This window comes from Acromyrmex echinatior, chromosome 18 (assembly GCF_024713525.1).
Source record: "Acromyrmex echinatior isolate Ae372 chromosome 18, ASM2471352v2, whole genome shotgun sequence".
Taxonomy (NCBI): Eukaryota; Metazoa; Arthropoda; class Insecta; order Hymenoptera; family Formicidae; genus Acromyrmex; species Acromyrmex echinatior.
The window spans coordinates 5,151,342-5,176,316 of record NC_141869.1 but is presented as its reverse complement, the minus strand read 5'-3'; the positions used below and the strand labels follow the sequence as shown (position 1 = coordinate 5,176,316).

The following is a 24,975-nucleotide window of genomic DNA, read 5'->3' as shown; positions in this document are numbered from 1 at the left end:
GATATAAAACTTACAATTATTTTAATAATCTTACATTAATAGCCTCAACAATAATTAAATTTTAACATTAATTCAGGTAATTCAATTTGTCGACATATCTTATATGTCTAATACACGCGAGCGAAAGTGTTCTATCGCGTTTCGTGAAGGATTATAACGTGTCTCTCTCTCTCTCTCTCTCTCTCTCTATATATATATATATATATATATATATATATATATATATATATATATATATTGCACAATATTTAATTCATGGCTCTAAATCACAACCGCTGCTAGGCAATTTGCGGAAATGGGACAGCTGTCGTGTGCAGCGACATAATTATTCCGACGTTGATGAAGTTTTCATTAATGGATTGTTGGTATTCATGGAAAAGTGTTCGATCTCGTCGCGAATATAAAACGAACATGCATAAGTCGATATCGTCGCAATATGCTGCAATCGTGACGTCAATACTGCGTTAAAATTCTTCTGAAGTACCTATGATATCGTATTACAATTTATAAAATGATAATATCAATATTCTAAAATTTCTAAATGTTATGACCGAAAGAAAAGTGGGTATTAGAGTTTTAAATAAAAATAGATTATTTTTTAAATTTAATATTATATTAATATCGACAAAGTGGAAAAAGTTTAATAATTTATTTTGTAATTGCTTTACAGATAGAGACTAATATGTAGATTGCTTCTTTGCACATGTGGCGCTATCAAACGTGATTACACAGAGATGTACCAATTGCTATACTGATAGCTGATAACATAGGACACGCTTTGGCTTTCAAATAGGAAGCAGCATTTTAATGTTAATTTACTTTTTATATGTTAATGTACTTTTATTATCTATAACGCTTCAGACCTATCTTTTCTCTCTGATTGGAATTAACAGGCAATGTCTGTTAATGTCTTCCATATTTTGAAAAATGTACAAGAAGTTTCTTTATCGACACTTAGGATTCATTATATGTATAATATCTCTGTAATGTCCATTTCTATCAATGTAGATCAATCTATTTATTTAATCTTGATTTAATTCGCTTTGTATCTTTTTCTAATTTTAAGAATTAGAAAAAGATAAAGAGTAAATTAAACCGAGATTAAAGTTAATGTATTGCATATTGAAATGAATGTATAATAATTGCAATAATTTGCGGAAGTTGGAAAATGCTCGATTCTGCAATTCAATTGTCACGTCAAATCACGACATATTAAATGCCAATTCATTTATCGTAGAGTATTATATTTTGGCAATATAATCGATTATAAAACCAGATCCGTTTGCGAAATATGATAATTAAATCATTAGCCAGTTGGAGCAAGTTTATTGTCGCTAATAATTAACAAATTACACTAGCAATAAAATTATTTCAATGATAATTTTAATGCGTTTGTTATATATGCTGTTACGTAATAAAAAAAATATATATATATTATTAACAATTAAAGATTATTATATTGTTACTTCACAAAATAATTGGAATATCAATAAATTTTCTCTCTCTCTTTCTCTATTTCACGAAGAATAAAGGAAGGTAAAGGAAATATTTTTATGATAGTCTTTTTAATTTTATTAATCACTAATAATACAACATGATAGTTTATTATTTTTTTAATTTTATCAATCAATACGAGTACAATATTTACATATGGAATAGCGTGAACTACGCTGATCAAAAATTATACAAATTAATCATAATTAATAATAATTTATAAACTACTGACTGCTTCAAAAAAAGTTTAAGTCTGAAATATAAATCGATTGCATTAATTAATAAAACACAAAGCATGATGTAAGTAAGTACAACAAATTTGCATTCATAATTGGATGAACTAAAAATTCGTCAAGTATGCGCGATTAAAATTTGTAAAAATTTCAAACAATCCAAATTTATATTAAAAGTTGACGTCTTTTTGGAGCAGTCTCTATTAAGCGACAAAGGTACATAAAATCACGTTTTTAGGTCGACAATTAATACGTTAATACTTGCAAGTATACGTACGCCTTAGTCTCCTACGCTGTAAAAATAGCTGTACATTTTGTAATGTTATTATAACTCTACGCTCTATACAATCTAACGTAAAAATTTCGACTGCGAATCTTTTACGTTTTATGTAAGGCGAACATAAATAACTAATAGAATGTTTTGTAACACCTCGATTCGCGTTGAAGACCGGCAAATTTTCCGATTCAATCGTAAAAAGTATCCGTGGCGCTCCATCGCTAATCCTTCGAGTCAAATAAACGATTTGCATATCCAACAGCTACTCATTATAAACGATAATCACGATGCTTCCAGTTTTATGACATAATATAAATTCGAAATACGGAATATACAAATTTATGCGAATATCGAGGGGCAATTCTACACTGAAAAAAAAAGATTGCCTGCTGCAGCAAATGAGATGGTAAAATATGGCATAGCATTTTTAATTGGCTGTAGCAGCCAATTTTTGGTTGCAGCAACTAATTAAAAATGCTATGCCATATTTTACCATCTAATTTGCTGCAGCAGCCAATCCTTTTTTTGTAGTGTATGGAATTTTATTTAACATTGCACTTTTCGTCTTGATTATTAGTGTCTGTACAGAATCACGTGATTTATTCTTGCAAGTCAAGCTCCACTCGATGTAATAAATCTGGTTCTGAAAGAAGATTAAATAATTTAGAAATTATTTGAACTCGGGCAGCATACAAATTTGCTGTTTTCTATTATGATAGTTACCTTTTCGATTTTCTTCAACGTAGAGACTCGCCCTTTGAGAACGTCTATTCTCGTTGGAATATCTGATTCTAGGTTCAATTCTCTGGGCTGGAACGTAGGTCGGTGTAGTAAAATCGTCGGGGCCTTCTATAGCAGGAGTATTCGATCTTTTCCTGCAGATCACCACACCGATGATCACTCCAATACCGATAAGGATCAACGCTATCGCACCTTTAAATTTAGAGTTGCATTATGTAAGGAGAATAAATATAAAATTTATTAGTCTATATTTTTTAATAGATTATATAATTAAAGAAAATTAATTAAAATATTACGGTGTATAATAGGAATTTAAAATATAAAAATTCATAAATGTGTTACAAACTTTTGCTTTCAGAAATAGCTTTTTTCTAGTATGCGAAAAAAATGCTACTGTATCTTTTGATTATAATATTATATAAAATAAAAGTAATAAAATTTTTAAATACAAAAATTTAGAAAGCGCAAAAAAACGATTTTTTATTTCCATTTAAATTTATTCGTGGAAAATTAAACTTTCAAAATAATTAGGAGAAATTAGGCGAAATTAAAAAAACCACGAGCATCGATTTTACCTGTGCCTGCCAGTGCAATAGCGATGATCATGTTTTCGGAGCTCGCCTGCGGTAGCGCCTTTTTCAGATCTTCCAAAAAAATCCCGCTTCTCTCCATCTTTCCACCGATAGGTTCGACGACCCTAATGTGTTCCAAAAGAGCGGGTTCGCTCATGCCACGTCCGTTGATGGCGTAAATATATACCGTGTAATCGTAGCCTGGTTCAAGATCATGAAGCTGAAAATTCGGAGTCGGATTCATGTCTTGATATATAGGTGGAGATTCCCCGACCATTCCTTGATCGCTCTGAGGCGTTTGAAGGGTGTGAGTTCCGATATGGCCGATCCCAGAACTCCTGAGAGACCCTCGTACTTCCAACAAAAAGTGTTGCGGCGACCCGCCGTCCGATCCTGGGATGCAATTAACCTCCAGCGAGCTGGTCTCATTGTGCAACGCACAGTTCAATGGTGGTTGCGGTGGTTCTGAGCGATAAAAAAAAATTGGCATTTAAGTCGCAATGAAGATGTAACTCTTTTAACTTTTATAGGCTGGAAAAGCCATTATAGTACTAAAACTGTCTTATTTTGAGGTAATAAATATAATGAAACAATAAATTATAACAAATCTTACTCAAGGAAAAGCTGTAAAATTAAAGAAAATAAACCTCCATTTAAAGATTAAACAGACTTTAAAAATTCGCAGATAAAAAATTTACATTTTAATTATTCAAGTTTTATTTTTATTCGGAGACGTATAACTTCTTTCATTACTGAATGTTAATAAAGGCGCGAGAAGATGACGTAATTAATGGCTGATAACTCACTAGCAGGTACGATGTTAAATATACAGGGTGTCCTTTGCCGTCCAATGCCGTTGCTCGCCCAGCAAGCCAACGTACCGTAATCAGTTTCGGTGTTAGGGGTGTATTCTAGCATGCTCACGAGCCCTTTATTTTCGACTCTCGAGTTTGGCATAGGTAGAACATCGCCAACAGTGCCATTGTAAGTCCATGAAAATCGTACATAGTCGTCAGGCAATGCTTCCACCTCGCATTTGAGCAATACCGTCTCGTGTCGAGCAACAGTGATCTCTCTTCTCTCGTTATCTTCTCTGCATCTCGGTGCGTCTGTCAAATATTTGACATTGTTAGCAAAAACATAAGAAAAGCACGCAAATCCTACACAAAAATATTAAGTGTTAATTTATTGAATTATTAGTATTAATATAAGTATTAATATAAATATGTAAAATTAATTAATATGATACTACATGTACTTATTAATTATTTTTAGTTTGTAAGATTGTTTTAGCTTAGTTTAATATTTCCATTGCGAGATATTCTAATCAAAATAATCAATTAATTTTTTTAAACTTATCAAATCTCCAGCAAACTTACAAACGAATATTTAAATCAAATCAGACCATCTTGACATAACTAATTTAGTTTATCAATGGACATTGCTGTCTAAGACGCAAGAATAGTTTTTTTTTACGAAAGTAAGTCTCGCGCGGTATGTTAATAAATATAATGACTACTCACATTTCATGTGAATAAAAAGCGGCGGGCTGTGAGTTTCTCCCACAGCGTTCATGGCTACGCAGGAATAATCGCCGACGTGTGCGAGTGCGAGCACACGGAGGGTCAGCGAGTTAGAAGCCAGCAGAATTCCGGCGCTTACGTCGTGCTCCAGCCGCTGATTCTAAGAACAAGGATTTGAGTAACGATCAATTATGTTGGATTATGAGTCTCTTTTTTTCCTTCTTCTCTTTTTACTTACATTGTGGTACCAAGTCACTTGTGTCGGTGGCGGATTGCTCTGAACGTCACAGACCAACTTGAGATCGTCGCCCTCCCTCAAAGTGTCCAAGATGTAGCCATTAGCCAAACGAGCGACAACTACTGGAGCATCTGTTTTTTTTTTTCGTAATTGGAGAGATTGCGTCATTATTTATTATAGTACTTGATTTCGCAACGAATATTTAATAGAGAATTTAAATATAAAAGACAGATTCTTTAAAAAGTATTTTTTATGGCATTTGCTGTTTTACTAAAATTTTATAAATAATATATTTAAGAAATTCTTGGATACGTTTATACATTCGATATTGTACATTTATCGAGAAAAGTTTATTGTAATTCGAAAATCATAAGAAGACTCACAAGAGATGCGAAGTATTTTAATTTCTTCAAGCACTCCTCCGGGAAATCTTGGATTTTCAGCCCGGCAGACTAGTTCCTTGCCATCGTCATCCTTGCCAAGGACTAAAGCTACCTTGCTTACTGTCGAATTACTCCTTTGTGTGGTGGATACGTTGGGATCGCTCATTACGTGTTCGCCGAGTCTCCAAATGATCCTAGCCGCTGGAGAACTACCCCACGTCTCGCATCTGGCAGCGATTGGACGACCAGCAAAAATTTGTTCCTCGCTCAAAACAATCTTCACGATTGCTGGTTTAACTGAAATATGATAGGAGTTGATAGTAAAATATTTCATTATGCGGAAAAATATTAAGTATTAGTATTATTGTATTAAAAAAAAAATTGTAGCTATATCAATATAATTCGTGATATTACGACTTCAATCTCAATTTGAGATTGTATTTCAAAATTAACAAATATTTGGCGCGCAGTTTGCATAAATGGGAAAATTGTATAAATTCATGTGAAAATATTACGCATATTATTAGATCCGTCTTGAACGAATAAGGTGCTTTTCACTTATTTTGCGAAAATACTAATCCTTCACTGCTACATTATAGGAATGAAATATTTGGGTATGACATATCCAATCTAATTTGATTGCTTATAACTTTCGTAAAAATGAAAATATTGTAAAAAATTTGTTTCAATCAAAATTTCAAACATTAACAGTACCAAGCAAGTGTATCTTAATTAATAAAAAAGTTATAAGCAATGGAAAAAGAAAGCTGGTTGTAAGTGAGATACTCGAAACACCAAAGAATTAAGTTATTTGAAAATCTCATTTCTATGATGTTCCGTGCTGGTATCTTTGTTAGTATCTTCTTGATCGACTTTAGATTTCTAATATAAGAAGACACAAAGGCAAGCAGCATGTGGAAGTCTAACAAGTAACATACTTCGCCGTCAAAAATTTACATCTGCGGATGTAGGCACGACGGATGATTCCTGCGGGATGCAAAAAACTATAAGCGAGTCAAGATCCTCGTCGGCATTGCGCCACGAAAATAACGGTCCAAGGGAGGGCCAGATGCCCGCCGACCCGAACCGTATATTTTTACTTTTGGACGACAATTTCTGCGAAATACGACCGTCAAAGGAATTAAGGAGATCCACGCGAAATGGTTGGAATTCATTTCGCTTCCGCTGCGGGTCAATTGCTCGCAACTATATTTAAATTTCTTTCTTTGCTATGAAATATTTCGGGGTGCAAAAGAATTTTGAAAGGATGAAAAAACTAGGGTAATTAAATGGAAAATTATATTATATTAAATAATTTCTCCATATTTCATTGAATAATTGAAAATGGCAAAAAATAATTTATCTTTATTTAAACTACTATAATTTGCTCTTTTTATAACATCTTCAAATGTAAGCATAGTGTTTAGATTCGAACACCATCCTTCTCCGAGGAGATTGCAACAAGTGTTTTCCCTGTGCCTCTCGTAGATGCAAAGTGTTACGATTTTCCTGTTTAGCTCGACCTAAAAATAAATACGAGAGGAAGGCGTAGGAACGGAAGCGCAATGTGTCGATCGAATAAAACGTGCCAAGAGTGCCCTTTAACACGCGCCGCTTGAGACTGCCTTTTAGCACGTGCTTAGGATTTAGTGAACGGCCTTGAAGTGTGTGTTCGTGTGTATGTGTGTATTTCTTCGATTTTATTTTAAGCAGCTGTCACGTTAACGCGGCATTTATGATCCATTTCCTAGTAACGTCACCATTTGCATTTCATCGCTTGAACATGAAAAAATGTCGGAAGATCCTCGAGTCGAAATCCTCGATAGGGCATGATCGCCAAAAGATTTACGAGCTCGTATAATCAGAATCATAATTAGAAATCAGCTTGAAAATATAATCACGTGTTGTCTTTTAAAATATTCTTGAAATTTTAATTTCTTTAAAATTATCTAACCGTTCAAAATTATCTAAATTTCCCTTTGAATAAGATGCGATACTTACGATAAATGTCAAGAGGCACTTCACGAACGATAGGTTTCTCCATTGGTCCGGATTGAGCCCTGCATTCGAGTTTCGCTCCCCACAGTGATCTAGTGACTGTGTCGATGAACAAGTGATTCTCTGTAAATCTGCTCGACGAGCCGATAGATGAAGTATCGACTACGCCATCCAGGAGCTCACCGTCCTTCCACCATGTCACCGAGGGCTTAGGTTTACCTGTGAATCAATCACACACATGGTTTTTTTATCAATCGACTCTCAATACGATTTGCACGAATATTACTTGCAAGCTGATATAATGGCCACATTCAGCAAAAGTCAGCGTTCAATAAGTGCTTTACAAAATCAATAAACGCGTTGCAAAATAAATATTCTCCTGAATACAGTCATTCATGGTTGGTTTATATATTTAGATCTAGCAAGGAATTAAAGATTAAAGTTATATATCCAAAAAGTTATATATTTTAAGAATAAATTTCCAACGAAAACTTTGCAAATTTTCTATTCCTTAACTTTTTATTAGCCTGGGATGTGTTTACAACCCTGTATATAGAGAGAAGGTTGACTGATTTTTTGACTTTTCGTTAAGTATAGCCAGAACATCCTCAAAGAATCTTACAACTATTGCAAGCTTTTTCTGTTAAACGCAGCCAATTTAATAACAATGATAACTTTTACACGCATTGAATAATGACAGAAAATATTGATGCACAAATATGCGTTATAAAACTTAAGAAGATGAGACTTTACCTCCAGCCACTTGACATATCAAAGCAAGATTGTAACCCTCGAGAAAGGGACCACCCACTCCCGTCACCTCTCGTCCTTGGGCATCATATATCACAGGCTTACTTGGCTGTTCTAAAAGAGTCAAACGCGATGGTATAACGAATGTTTCATCACTCTCTTGTAACTTTTGAAACGCGATAGTTACCAACTAGAGTCAAGTTCACGCGAAAGTTTCGCGTCGGAGAGTCCACGAAGTCCACTCTACACCTGAAGACTCCCTGGTCTTTCAACGTCACTTTGGTGACTTTTAATTTCGCTCGATGACCATCGCCAACCTGGAAGTATGTTCGTCTTCCGAGATCGTCGCTGACCGCCCAGTGAATGGCGCTAATCAAGCTACCGTTTCTCGCGTCCAAACTGCAGAGAGGAACATTTAATATATCAAACTATAGTATATAATATAATATTAGGTGTTGGAATTAATTCGTAGCGTTTTTTAATGAAAGAATGTTATTTATTTCACATGAGCATTAAAAAATACATTAATGAAAGTACTTCCCATCACTTGTAAAACGCTACGAATTAATTCCAACACCTAATATAAAAATATTATATTATATTATTATATTACATTGAAATGAAGTACTAAGTTTTAATACATATTTATTTGAATAGTCCTAAGTAATATTTATTAAACGTAAACATTTATTTACTGTAATTAAATGTTTACTTATAATTAGTACTATTCAAAGAAATATATATTAAGATTTAATTTTTTTTTATGTATTATATTATAATGTAATATTATAAAAATAATGATTAATTAGATTATATCTTGATTAATTCGAATTATTGTTTAAACAAATATATTTTTTTTTTCAAATTAGATGAAGCGAACGAGCACGAACGAATACGTGAGTAAACAACTCGCTTTAGTAAACAAAACGCGAACGATTTCACGGAATAAAAATATTGAGCATTGTCATATGAAGGGATATATGAAATAGAGACGCGTCACACAGCCTCTCCAAGTCTCAATCTCGCTTACATGCGGTGTACCCTGTTATTACAAACGAGATTCTGGCGACCAAGCATGCGGACGGAATAACATTACATCGGAGATCAGGAAAATGCTATCTTCTCTAATGCATCGAAAATCTATTGTACATGTGTGTGTCCAATACTACTATTTTTAAAATAATCCAAAAATTTAAAAAACGCGAAGAGAAATATGCTGTTAAATGTATTTCCTCTTTGAAATGTTTCTCTTAGTAATCAGGAGGATTTATTTTTATTTTTTTAAGATAAAAATATTTGCTTGAGCACCGTTAAGGCACGTTTAAGGAATGTCTCTTTCAAGTCGAGGCGCCATCAATTCATTCAAGAGGATTTCTAGGCTAAGCTTCTCTATCGCGATCTTGAGCATTTCCGGTGCGGAAACTCCGTAAACATCGTGCTTTCGCCAATTGGCTCTTAGTGGCTAAATTCGCGTGCATCGCGCGTCGTCTATTCGCGACCGAAAAAAAGGACAGTTGGCAGACTCGCCATTCGCGGATTTAGATCCTCTTAGCTTTAGAGCGCTGACTATTGCGCAACGGTAACAGGAAATCGTTCCGGCCAGGCGGTGGAAAAACGGACAGCTGACAACGGAAAAAGAGATATCAGCTGAAACTGTTTACCGCACGTCCATGCGATTCGTCGTTGATATGCGATTGACGACGATCTTCGCCAAATACGCCGTCAAAGTCGGAAGTGACGCAGGACGGAAAGTTCCATCTTGTGTAACCTAGATTATGTGCCGTGAAATTGAGCAAAGCCATTTTCTATCGAAACGAGAATATGACGGTTCTTCGAATGCACGAAATGTCCTCCGATACGAGAAATTCTGAGATGTAAAACGCCAAAAGCAGCTGGACTGATTCTTGCTTAAATCACGCGCGTTTAATCGATCAAGTCGTAATTCGACGTTATCATGAAACTATTGAAAAGATTAAATTGATCCACGTTTATGCGATAAATAACTGTAATAGTAAAAAATTGTCCTCATTTTATATACACGGAAAGAAAGTTTGTTAAAACAACTAAAAACTTCACTGATTCAAATCTACAGCTGTAACACAGCCATTTTTTATATTAAATTAGCAAAGTTGTACAGCTGAATAAAATTAGCTATTATAGAAAATCAGTCCAATATATAGATTAACATTTTTAACAAAACATGATATCTAAAGATGCATATTTTTGCTGTTATAATGGAGAAAACTTATTACATTGGCAATTTTCATTGTAGCAAAGAACTGAATTATTATATACTGATAATTGTTTACAAACATAATATTTTCGTTGCATCAAATCTTAGTTGCAAATATTAAATTTATGCAAGCTTTCTAGCTTTGCTGAACTCAACCTGGTTTATTTTCGTAATTGAAATAAAAGGTATGAATATATTAGGTGTTGGAATTAATTCGTAGCGTTTTTTAATGAAAGAATGTTATTTATTTCACATGAGCATTAAAAAATACATTAATGAAAGTACTTCCCATCACTTGTAAAACGCTACGAATTAATTCCAACACCTAATATTTACGATAAAACATTTCGTTGTCGGATTCGAAGCACCGCAACGCAAATTCCTTCCGACTTGGCACGATTCATTTTTTTTCTTTTCTTTCTGCCATTTTCGCGACCATTTCAGCGACTATCAGAAGCGCGAATCCGCGAAAGTCTGTGAGAAACGCTTCACCAGCAGAAGGCACAAATAACTAGAGATTGCTTTACGTTCCATCCTCGCAATTCGCTTGCTTTCCTTTGATGTTCTACGATCTCCCTTTTGCTTGTTGTATTTCTTCTATGAAGGTCCTTTGATATTATCCGGAATTGTATGCTCTCTTGTGAGCCTTATAACCATCATGTTTCTGATAACCACTCGCTGACAGTTTCCTTCATCGTTCACATTACAATGCACTTTCGTATTTCACTTTTAACTGTTCGTATTTTCTCGAGAATTTCTACAAAATTTATAAAAACTTTCACCGAGAAAGTGAGATATATTTACATTTAATAAAAACGATATTAATGTTGCTCAATTTTTCATAATTTATTTTTTATTTTATAATGATAATTTTTTATAATTACTTCGGTAACATTTTTTTCTTTATTTCCTTTCGCAAAATCTGAATGGAAAAAATATATTTTATTAAAAAAATGATATATATAATAAGACTAAAATAACTCGTGTATTTACATAATGTTTTATATTACACTTTAATTTTTTACCAAACCAAATGCAATGCGAAAATTTGAAACATAAACCATAATGAAGTAATAAAAATTCATAAAAATTCTTTCGAACACACGCGACTTTTACACATGGTTCCATTTATTTTTCATAGACGAACGTTGATAGTTAATGAGAAAATATTTTACTTTATGATTCCAGAGACTGTTTTCGTAAATAAGCGCTCTGTTTAATGCCTGTGTCAGTTGAAAAGGGTCTTCGATCGACTGCTATTCCTGAATCTCTGGGTTGTGTTATGAAATTCCATCATCCCACACTTCCGATCGTGGAAATTCGGTCGAATTATTTATACAGTCCTGATCTAGCTTAACTTGAATTTCCTCGTATACGCACCAATACGTAACGCATCCATTTCTATAATCGTGCACGCGATGAATCTTTGAATAAAGTAGATATGCCACGATGGCAAATGATGATTTTCGAAACATTCCTTAAAAATCGTACACACCTCGATTTAAAAATTAAAATTTATTTATTTTATTTTTAATGTATTATGTTAAAAATTAATATTGAACAAATACGAATATATTAACATATATTTGTATGTTAATACAAATATCATATATATACATATCATATATATATTAAACAATATTTTATGTATTATAAATTTACGATTCTCATTATCTTTACATTATTAATATTTTTCTAAATTATAAAGATGCTTATTTAGTATCAAAAATTGTTAAATTGACATCAATTTAATAAATGATATAACTCTTATGGTTTCGTTTCAAGATTAAGAAAGACCGGCATAAAATTTACAGAATTAGATACATATTCATATGGAAATATTTAAGAATTAGATTCGCTTTGACCGACTATAGAATTCCTCTAATTTAATTAAATTTATTCTCATCGGTCCAAATTCATAATTATATCATAATTATATATAAAACATTAATATACGTATCTTACAAAAATTTTATATCAATATTTACAAGCTATAAGAGTTTTAAATTTGGTGATTGTAATTATTTTAAATATGTCATAATTAAGACTAATCGTCGTTTTTAATATAAAATTTTCATCTAATTTTATATATACCTAAAAATAATTTTCAGCATTGAAATATAGGCTGCGCTTAGTTACATAGACAGTTAATGAACCGTGATATTTATATGTCGCGAGCAGAGCACGTCGGAGGTGTCCATAATGAGAGTTCATGCTCGGAGCTAGCCTAGTGCCGGGATATTTCGAGATGCGACTTCAGAACAATGGCATCTCATCCCCCAATAACGCGGAGCTAGCCGGCATTCGGCAGAAAGTCAGCCACGTGAATCCGTTCTCGTGGATTCTTAGAAAACAGGAAATTGACAGCAAGAATATTTTTAAGCTTTTGGACCGCACACTCAGAGAAAAAAAAATATCGTTTCTGCTACGTTTTTAAGAAATGTATTCTGATCCGCATATAAATTTGTGAACGTAGGCTTTCCACAGATCTCTACGTTTCTTTCTTCTAATTTTTCTGGCGTGATTCGTAGCTTGGTTATGATTTGTGAAATTAATGGCGACATCTTTCGCAGAGTTAAACTCAGATAGGTTGATATCCTAGCTTCGTGGCTTTAGCGCCACGTAAAAATAGTCGGATCGGGGTAGGATTATTTTTAAAGTACAAAACTTGCCTGTAGAGCGGTATTCCAGCATTGTCCTTGAACCAGAGAACCATGTTAACCGAATCCCCCGGCATCGGTGGTGTGATGTCGCATGGCAGTTCCACATCATCGCCTTCGGTGGCCCAGACTAATCTCACGGGCACTGAAAGAGGAAAAATTGCATACTTTCCATCTGCGATATTTTTCTTCTTATTTTAAACTTTTATCACAATTTTAGCACTTGATTCTACGAAATCTAAGAGATTTAATACCAAGAGATTTAGAAAGTAGAAAGTTGGAATATTCTGTTCGTTCAAAATTATGATCAATAACCATCGTGCATCGACCTATTTAAAAACTCGAGATACAAATCTTTCCCGTGATATATGAATCATATGTTTTATGCGATTATATCCTTCAACGGCTGTCAGAAGACTACACGAATCAACGACTATATAAATTATCGTACAAATGTATTTAGCAAAAATCGAAGGAAAATACTCCTGAAAATACTATCCTAATGTTGTTTCGAAATTCTAATTTATAATTTCTAATAAGTTCATGTTATTTTTAAATAAACAAAAAGTTAAATTCTACCTACAATATTTTACAAATATGAGCATATTAAATTTTATATACGCATCTATATATGTAACATCTAAATATTATTTATTAGGTGTTGGAATTAATTCGTAGCGTTTTACAAGTGATGGGAAGTACTTTCATTAATGTATTTTTTAATGCTCATGTGAAATAAATAACATTCTTTCATTAAAAAACGCTACGAATTAATTCCAACACCTAATAATATACACGAATTTTTCTAATTATTAATTGCAAAAATTTTGGAATTTTTAAATTGATATATTTCAGAGTAAACAAATTGAGATTTAGATACGACTAAGAATACTCTTGGTCTGTTGTCTTCAGGCTTCTTTACATAACACAATCGTTTCCCTCGCAACTCTGCTAGTTTATCGCACAATTGCAACCGCGACAGTGGACATCAGTTCGATGCACCATTGTCCATGATTTTACGCGGCCCTCAGCGTGGGATTTAAACTTAGATTCGCCACACACCGTTATGAAGTACTAGTGCAGAAAATAGAAACGATATAACGTAAGCCGACGGCCGGCCGGACAGCCGTCGTCGCACGTGCACGAGGCGCGCTGCTGTTAATGCACATTGCGGTATGCCATTGATAACTCTTCCATTGTGAACACACATCTTGAGACGTCTCTCGTTGGGTATTTTATCGAGTTCCCATTTTTTTTGTCTTTGACAGAACTCAATAGACTTGTGGTGCGTATTACGATGACAATACGTTGAACATACGTGAATGAAAAGATTCTTCAAGTACAAATTATCCTATAGAAGATATAGAGGAGAAAGATAATAAGGAACAAAAGTTACATTTACATAAACAATAGTATGAAAATTCATATCCAACACAAATAAGCGAAGAAAGTCATATTCGCTTCGAACTTATTAGCATCAGTATTATTAAATTGCTTGTCAATTTAATTTGTAATATTACTCCACACTGAAAAAATAATTTGATTGAAAATGGGCAAAGCAGAAGATGATTATATTCTGATTAGATTCTGATTATATCAATGATCAATCAGAATTCCGGTTATCTCAATTAGAATTTTAGTAGATTTAATCAGAAATCTTTTTGTTAAATCTACTAGAAAATTTTCTGGTTAAATTTATTAAAATTCTAGTTGAGATAACCGGAATTCTGATTGATAATTTGTCCATTTTCCAATCAGACATTTTTCTCAATGCAGCTTCACTTTAAAACTGTTTCAAGACTGATAAATAATCAGTGAGATAATTTACTTAAACTGGAAATTGTAAGAGTTACTCAAAAATATTAAGAACCAAGATCCGCTTTGACTGAATATGACTTTCTTCGCTTATTTATATTAAAAGTAACATAAATTTTCATGTCATTACTTATTCCTGTAAAACCGGACTGAGTTTAGCAAAGCGGATGCATCTCTTCTGTGCATAACATCATGCACGTGGCTATGCGAGCGTATAAACGACGATGTCGCTCGCGAGGAACTGCTTCATTAGTACGCCGCTACATGTTTCATCGCTCTCAACGAGCCTTTAAGAACCCGATGAGAGGGTTGCGACTAACCGCCCTGTCGAGTTTTACATTGGCGGTTAGGCATTCTTGCCATACACTCAGCGGCGCATTTGCACCTGTTGAGGCGTTCAAGACGGAATCTTGAAACTTTAGATTATTACATAATTTTATTACATTAACTTGAAAAGATTTGAAAAATGTTACATATATACCTTTTATCACATTCCTTTTTTTATGCATTCGATGCAAAAAGTGCAAGGAATTGCAAACAATAATTGGGAAATTTTTTAACACTTGTTTTTCCTATTATTTTTATTTTTAAGAATATATCAATTCACATACACAACAATCTATATCTTGAAATAATAAACTAAATGAAAATTCTTTATGGCATAATCCATCGTTTTTATTATCATTTTATCATTGCTTCGCATCCCCTTTGAAACAAAAACGATTATTCTCTCTTTCATTCCTCTCTTTATGACATGATATGTATTTCTTCCATTTTCAATCTCATGAAAAAAAAAACATAAGAGCTTGTGGTTGAAAAGGGTAGATCTGTTGTTTTTAAGCGGTTGGCCATTCCGTTACTGCATCCACCTGTCTTCCACGCGAGGAAAAAATGAACAGTAAATACAGTTCACGGACCCCGAAGTGGATCGCTGCACACGTTCCTCTTGTTCTTTTTCTTTTTTTTTTGTTTTTGTTTTAACGTAAGAAACAGAGATATCTTCTCTTTCTTTTTTCTCTTCCAGAAGAATCTTCGGATCGGAAAAAAGATGCTCGCGCATCGGGTGGTTATGTAAATAATAGTCGGCCGAGAGAGGGATAACTTCGCTATTTTTGTATCGTGTGTTCGTTGGGAAATCGCGTTTCCGGCGACTCGCGTCTATTTCCGTGCGGGTCATAGCCTGGCCTCTTTCCTTGCCCTTCCTTTCACTCGATCGTACATCTATTCGCGAATCGAATTCGCGGTCATGTTTATTATGCAATGAAATTTTTTCATCTTAAAAAGAAGATAATTGATTCTAAAAAAATAACGTACGAAAAAGTGTGAAATTTACATAAAAACTTGATTCTTCGTTATTTATATAGAATAGATATTTAAAATAAAAGATTTAAGTAAAAATATGGCACATATAGTGAATCAATTCATGAATTACTAAAAGTAATAATATTACTAGTAATTTTTAAAAATAATATTGATATATATTAACTTTGTTATTATATATGAAAATTGTATGATAAATTGAAGGCAAACTTTATGCATGTAAAAATAAAAATTTTATTCAAAATATAAAATGATTAATAGTAGTAATATTAACCGATGTGAAAGCTTAATATATCGAATTTAAGTCTGAAGAGTTATGAAGGCCGAAATTACTAGGAATTCTTGTTTGAGAAATAGGCAATATATCTCATCTCGATGTTCAGTAATTATTTACGAAGAACATGTGGCCACCTATCTAAATTATCCGGATCTATTTCCAAATAACGAGCCACACGCAACCCGACAATTATGTCGATATTCTCGGTCGACCACCTTCTGTTCCTTATTCGACCACCCTGCGAGCTGTCCATCCCAAGGATCGCCCGAGGGATGGAAAAGGAGAGTACATCGAGATAGCTTTGACCACTTTGTATGATAATTTCACCAATGCTCTGACCTACGTATCCCGCGTGGTTTCCTCGTTACATTAGTCAAACCTGTTCCTCTTTCAAAGAGCAACCCTTTCTCTATGTTTCACCTCGCTATTTTATCGTTCGACCCTTGAGTTTAAACATTGACGACGTAATGTTTCGCGATCAGTGTCGGAACGATAACAAAATGTGATTTTATCTTTCACAAAATACACACGTATAACAATTTAGCATTTCATTATAACTAAATTCATGAATAATTTTATAGAATTAATCGTTCAATCTTGTAGATTTAACTGTATCAGTTTAAAAATAAAAATCCTCTCGTAATTCCAGTTATATTATATATACAAGAAATAATCCGTTTTGATCAACATGAAATTGCTAATTATTTCGATATTAGTTGGATATTAACAAATAATAGATTTAAGGTATTAACTATTTCAATGATATTGTGTACATATTTGATGTATCTGTATATAATCCCTATCTTCTATATAATTTTCATACATATAATCAGTCACATACTCGTCCGTGACGCTGGCGACATGTGTCACGCACAACAGCGGGTTTAGGATCAGTAAGCGGTTGGACAAATGTCAAAATGCGCTGCAATTAATTATAATACGGATCTTGTTTGATGAATCAACGATTACTCGAATCAATAAAGACTGCGCGACTATAAGTATAATATAATGGAATAGCGGCGGTGTATCATACTGTAAAATATTTGTAAAACGCAATTTACGCTGACTAATTATTCTTTCAATTAGAAAATAACGTATAATTATATCGCGAATATCTCTGTGGAATGACTGCGAAGGTCAGTTTCCATTTAATGAGGAATTATTTTATTCTACTTTATTTCTGATGTTTGCAACAAGTTAGTAATGCGCACTAATTAAATGCATTTACCAACACATTGAAGATGTAAAATTTATATTATACTTAAAATTTCGTGAAATTAAACTCATTCGTCCTCTTGTAGTAATTAGTTATTAATTTTGATATTTTAATTAATTGTAAAACAATACAAGATAAATCTTTAAGTTTCATTGCAGTGCACAACATAACAAAGTTACAAAATTACAAAGTTAAATAACAAGGAGAAATATACTTTCTAAATTCTTTGAAGTGGACTCTGACTCTAAAAAGCGAAAATTGAACCAATCTTGAAAAAGAATTAATTTTTAATCTTAAGAATGAAATTTAAGTTTTAGAGAGTAAGGAAGACAGAAATGTTATTATATATTTTTTATTCTTGTGTTTTTTAGAATATTTTTTCTTTGGAGCAAATTTTAATATTATTTTACGACCTGATATTTCTTTCATGTAAAAACTGTTCGTTGATTTTTCATGCATATCTTATCTTATAGATAAGATGTAAATTGGACTTGTAATCAGGAGATTAGCATGTATTGTATCGAGAGAGTTGTTGAGATGTAACGATGCAAGGGTGATCTGAGCACGAAAAGCACATTGCAATGGTTTATGTGTTTTCATTCTGCCGAAAGTGTTGCTTTCGCAATGGGCCGTTCCACATGACTTTTACTGTTAGACAAACATGTAAAGTTTCTTGCGATACCTACGTGAGAATGATAAATGTTGAGATTTCATCATTTTTCATACAAGTAAATGATTAAACGATCAAACGACCAATATTATAAAACTATCAAGCTTCATCCTCGAGTTTAGGCATATACATGTATTTCTGTTATATATTTAGCTATATTTTCAATAATATATTAGATGGAATGATACATTTTCACGTCTCTCGCTGTTGCTACTGCATTTCAAAATTTATGAATACGTTATGTTTGTTGGCAACGTCAATTCACAATTTACAATGATTCCTTCAGTTGTATATTCTATATAAATGATCACACTTCAGTGATAGAGCCAAAGGTTTCTTTCCACATGCTGAAAATAAATCGCGCGAATTCTTTCGACGCAAAATCGAAATGATCCAAGTTCTCGCATTCCCGCATGAGATTCGAAAGGAATCGTTATCTTCTTTTTTTTATTCTCTCTAGTAATAGCACTTAATTTCCATTAGTTAGAGATCACCAATGAGAGGAATCATCAACGGAAAAATTCCATTCGCCAATTCGCACTTATGGCATTTCCTTTCGATCAACTATTTTTCACGTGGCAGGATCCTGTCACACGCGTTATCGATTCGCGGATATAATTCGCGGGTAGATAAATCGCGGTTATTTTATCTTAACGGTCGCGGTTGCTCTAGCATTGTTCCACCCATTTGTGTTTAACACGCTGCGGTTTGGTACTTTTCCTCTTGCATTAGTATATCTTCATGCAATTAGAGTTAGGAGAGCATTAGCGTCAGTCGTTATTATTCTTTATTATTTAAAATTTTCCTTGATATTCTTTTCGCGCGTTTAGTTAATTAAAAAATCCATATCTGTAGTCGAGGGTTAAAATATCTAAATTTTCTAATGTTATACCTTGTTTGTGATACTTTGAACTTATATATCTAATTCATTAGTTCCAGAAGAGTCTTACACGTTTTTCTATATTAAATTTTTGACTCCTAGTTAACTCCTAATTAAAATTTTTAGACCGCAATTTATATTATGGAAAAAATTATTATTTCCGAAAATCTAGTCGATGGAATATTTAAAAAAAAAGATACGAAGATTTAAAATAATGATAAATTATAAATGATTCCTGTCCTTTTCTTACAAATAATATTTAATTAATAAATGATTTTGTTTATCTTTTGAATAAAATAAATCAATAAATTATTATTTAAGTAATCTATATTAAAATAAATTGTGAATTCAATAGAATAAAAGAATAGAATAGAATAAAAAGAAATGAAAGACAAAATTAATTATTATTAATTAAGATTAAAAGTTTTCTTTCATTTCTTTATATGTTTTATAAAGATTTATTGTTACAAAGACTTTTATGTCTAAAATTTGTATCGTCATCTTCAAAGAGATTGAAAGATATAAAAGATTTTAAAAAATTTGTTTAGGTTTTTTATTTATAAAGTTTTTAAGACATCAAAATTTTACCGTCTCCGACTATCATAGAGAGTTGAAAAGAATTATAATCTTAATTCTTTTCAACTCTTTATGATAGTCGGAGACAGTAAAAATATGAAAGTATATTTTTTATTCTTTTACCATTAAAATTTATCAATTTTACCCAATTTTTACTATTTATAGATAAAACAAAAGGATAAAAATAAAAAACTCGTAGGATAAATATAATAGTTTCTTACGTATAGACAGTCAATTATAGTCTGTTAAATTAAATAATTTAATGTTTAAATTTTTTCCCTGAACTCATAAAGTAGATTCTCTAATTTATGATTAGATTATTCTTGAATACGTGTATTAAATATAAGAAAAAAAATATTATTATAATTATTAAACATCTACAGGAATTACCTAGACGAATGTTATTGACTGCGTCGTAATCACAAAATCCACAAATTTAATCTCACTTATAACACGTTTTATAAGTGATGAGATGGACTCTTCCGGATTATGCGTAATGTTTTTTTTACGTCGCGATTTTCCGAGAGTGTATGCAACTCGGAGATTAATAACGTAATTATTTTGGCATACTAGCGTCGACAGTCTCGCCAAATTAAACTGGCGACGTCTATTTCAGACAGCAGTTCCAATTTTTGTCTACTTGTCCGTCGTGTCATAGCTATTACCGCACTCGCTTGATTCTTCCTCACGACAAGATTAATTAAATTATTTATATATGACATTTTTTGCGATAGCGAATACAATGTTTTATCTGCTTCCTTCCCAGTGCAAATTGAAATGTTGTATCGCAATGATATAACCAGGAAACAACGCACCGTGTAGGATTGTAAATGTGCTAGTGATTGAACTTAATAATAAATTGAGCCTTGATTGAATTTTACGAACGCTAAAACGTCACTAGGTCGCATGCGGGTCTGCGGGTTTATTTAAATCCTTCCGGTTGGATTTGATGATGGAAAAATGCTACACCTCACAAGTTTTGTCAAAATAATCCAGAATCATCAGTTCTTACTCGATACTCTCTTTTTAATATTTTTTAAATAATAAAGGCTATTATTTATTTTGTATTAAATATTTATTTTTCTCTCTTTTTTTATTTTTTAAATACAAATTATTAATTACTATAAACTAATCGTTATAATAGAATTATTTTATTGAAATATACAAAATTTTTATGTTGATTTATTTACTTTGCTTTTCTCTCTCTCTCTCTCTCTCGCTCGCTCTTTCTCAACAGATAAAATATAAGAATATCAAATGGCGTAATCGGAAATTTTAGTATATAAAGGAATTTACCGAAAATCACATTTCACCCCCGCATAATGTCAATGCAAGTTAATTAGTAAACGTGTAAATATAGCTAAATGTAAATTTGGAGGGCGCGTAGAACTTCAAGCGAATAGCACGTTAATAGCCTCGCTGACGGATCTGACCCGTTAATTAGATGTCAATCTTCTGACAGTTTCAAGCAACAAGGAGGGCTAAGGCGCTTGCATACCTTCGTCGTATACCGAAGATGAAGATTGACGGTTAAAAATAGACACAATTTTGTAGGGTATTTCAAGTATCGATTTTTAGCGCAATCCAGGAACAAATTTACCGTTAAAAAAATGTTTAATGTGGCATGTTAGAGAAAACTTGACAGATATCATTTCGAGATAAGAAAACTCGATCCTTGGCACGTACCTTTGTTCTGAAATTCCGACTCCTCCGCAGCCGCGCCCATTCGGCGAGTCCTTAGCACCATCAACAAACTCGTCAGAAATACGTATCCTGACGCACAGCGCATTTCGATATCGTCTTGTATCGAGGCTCAGATGTCACGATGACTGCACTCAACACGTCGAATCCGCTCTCCTGTCACGAAGAGCTGCATTCGATTCTTGATCGATCGAATTTATTTTTCAAATAAGGGCAGGGTTGATTCAGCGACAGTTTTTCTCGCGAGATAGTCGCGGATCCGAGAAAAATTTCGATCGCGCCGCTTCCTCGATCGATCGCGACCATTCGAAGGACTCGGAAAATCCAGGCATTCTCGACGTCCTCGCGTTTTGATTGTTTTCAACACTAACTTAACGTTGCACTTAAGTAGTCTTATATATAACTGGTATTATATATTTAAATATAATAAATAATAATTATTTTTTGTTATTTATCGTTACCACACGATCTACGATCTGAATCACAACTTTTTTTTATCGCTGTGATACCCACTTCAAAATAATAATTGAAATTATAAAAAGTCCCTGTACTTTCTCTGTATTCTTTCAAAGCTGCAAACGTTTAATTTTCACGCGAAAAACTTTTTTAAGTTTCTCTTCTTAAAGCTTCCAATCTCTCGCAAATATATTTGCATTCAACGGTAGTTCAATAATACTCATTCATTTATTCAAGGGCGGACCCTTATTCTTTGTCAATCCTATTCAATCGGGAGTACAAAAAGCATAGGCGCCAGCGACACAATTCACAACCGGAGGTCCTCCGACAAGTCCTTTCACGCCTGCCTTTCCTCCTCCCCTCGCTCGTTATTAGGCTGAACGCGTGTCTCGAAATCTTTTGATTAACAAAACCAGTCGGCGTTTTTCTCGCTTCCTTTGTGTCCTCTTCTTTCCGCACGCTCGTTTCTTCCCGTCGAAATTCTCGCCTCACGGCATTCGATCTGGTCGTCGTCCTCTTCGTCCGCTTTGACTTCCTCCGACCATACGGTCTTCCTTCTTCTCCTTCTTCTCCTCCTTCGCCACCCTCTCGAAGAATTTCAACTTTGATCCTGTGTTTCGGGCGCGTGCCTTTCGTGCGCCCTTTTTTACCACTGGTCCCCCATACTTCTCTCCTGATGTTATTCTTGGTAGGTGGTCCTCCTTTTGCACGCCGCGCGGTTTAATTTAGAGACGCGGTCAGGTGGCACTATCGCACGTCACTTTCACGCTTCTTTATTAGCAACGTCAGTGATTATCGTCTGTATCCTGTCGTCTATTTCACTGTCGATGTCTTGAATTTAACGTGAAGTTACTTGAAATCGAACACCTTTATAAAATATAGGTATATCGATTCTCAATGGAATCTTTTAAACTGAATGAAAATAAATTGAGAATGAGATTTAGATTAAAAGAGAAATTCTCCAGATTCTTCCTGAGAGGGAAGCTTTTGACTAATAAAGTCAGTATTTCTTCAAGTTCTCCAAGGAGAGGATTGGCCAATAATTAACACTTCAGTCTTTCAAAGAGATCATTTGTTTTATCAGCTGGAGCTTCACAATAGCACTTGCGAAGAACTGGATACTTATAAAACAGCTTGAGGAGAGGAAAGATACGTACAGTTTATCGGTACCACTCGTGATAGATTGAAGGAGATTTAAATCTCGCGTCACAAGAATGAACCGCGTAAATTCTATTCGAGTGTTTCAGATGGGGGAGAACGGGAACATGTGTGGTACTCCGACTCGAATAAATCTTTGTCTCTCGGGGGATAATACACAGAGATGTAATCGGCGATACTGGAGACACGTACTTTTGGATTTAGTTTCATCCGCACTTGCAGCTGGTACCTACGAAGATGCAGAGGGTGTCACTTGTTCACTTAGGCGCGCGCGCGCGCGACGTCGATTTAATCGGAGAAATGATACCGGCGTGATAAAAGACGCGTCGTGTTTTCGCGTCGGCGAGATCGGTACCGCTAGGCAGGATCGACGTCGTCGTCGTCGTCGTCGTCGTCGTCGTCGTCGTCGTTATGATCGTGCTATCGTCGTCGTCGGCGTCGTCGTCGGCAACGACTGCCACGAAACTAAAACCAAAACCGAAGACACGCGTTTAGTTTCCCCTACCCGAGACACCCTCGCCCTTCTCGCGCGCGGCACACGCACTAATACTCCACTCTCCACGCACGTCTGAAACGCGGGCACGCACCTACACGCGTAGATCCGCACACGCGCGCCTTCGGCCCGAACACGCGGTTGCGAGGCGCATACGAGTGAATTGCGCCCTCACACACGACGGATCCGGTGCATAGGTGCATTTGCGTGGACGTGGGAGTAATGCTAAATAAGAGTCTAAGTAACGCATGCAAATACCGCAGTGAATAATACAAGGATGTAAAGCGTAACGCTTGCTCTGCTTGTTACACGAAGACTGTTAAATTTTGTTGGTTTTTATAAAGTGTACTGAACATGTACAGCTTTAATTCTTTACCATGGTCTATTTATAATTCGTAATAAAATTTATAGCAAAATTTATAATTTCGTGTCGTATTTTTTAAATGTTTTCAATTTTTCAAATATTTCCTGTATTACATATCGCAGATAAAATTAGAAACAGAATTCCATTTTCTTCAGTTTCGCAAATTATAGATCGAATTCCAGGAATTTGATATTGCAAACTGTATCTCTATTTTTACGCGCAATGTAGGCATACTTTAATAATGTTTATTGAAATTAAAGCCAAGAATTAAAAAGAGAGTACTTAAAGAGATTTTACACTTATCTCTGAGAGAGATTTCTTCTCTAAAAATAGTTTATAAGGTCCGAAAAATAGTTTATATTTGGCTCGAATAATGGAGAAAATAAATTTGAGTACAAAACACAACCTTTGCAGCATTAATTTAACCTTAGTATTTATAATTTTCGATAATTTTGTTCGTATTATAAGTTATAAGTTATAGTGTAATAGAAAACTAAGAATAACAACTTTATTTGAAATATCTATTTTCCAGGCGAATAACGATATATAATTAGATTTTATTTACAGCATTTACAGCTTTTTGATCATTTTATTCGTATTATATCGTATAATAGAGAACTAATGGTAATAATTTTATTTGAGATATCATTTTCCAGTAATGAATGACAGTACAGAATATAGATTTTATTCGTAGCTTTTAATTAATATAATTTTGTTCGTATTATAACGTATAATAGAGAACTAAAAGTACAACTTTATTTGAGATATCCAGATATCCAGGTGAATGGCAGTAGAGAATATAGATTTTATTCGTAGCATTTATATTTTTTTGATAATTTTATTCGTATTATAACGTATAATAATGAATTAAGGGTAACAATTTTATTTGAGATATCCATTTTCCAGGTAAATGACAGTAGAGAATATAGATTTTATCTGTAACATTT

The 24,975-nt window shown here is 33.7% G+C and overlaps 1 protein-coding gene across 1 annotated transcript; it reads right to left on the bottom strand.

The window, feature by feature from the left end:
• Positions 1–1,548: 1,548 nt before the first annotated feature.
• On the bottom strand, positions 1,549–23,665 carry side (motor axon guidance molcule sidestep). The gene is made up of 12 exons (XM_011054065.2): positions 21,543–23,665; positions 13,115–13,247; positions 8,397–8,608; positions 8,213–8,323; positions 7,463–7,678; positions 5,462–5,758; positions 5,079–5,209; positions 4,841–5,000; positions 4,124–4,426; positions 3,321–3,782; positions 2,728–2,937; positions 1,549–2,647 (listed from the first exon to the last, which is right to left on the bottom strand). Exons 1-12 carry the CDS (start codon positions 21,643–21,645, stop codon positions 2,604–2,606), a joined length of 2,382 nt encoding a protein of 793 aa, XP_011052367.2. The 5' UTR covers positions 21,646–23,665; the 3' UTR covers positions 1,549–2,603.
• Positions 23,666–24,975: the final 1,310 nt, after the last annotated feature.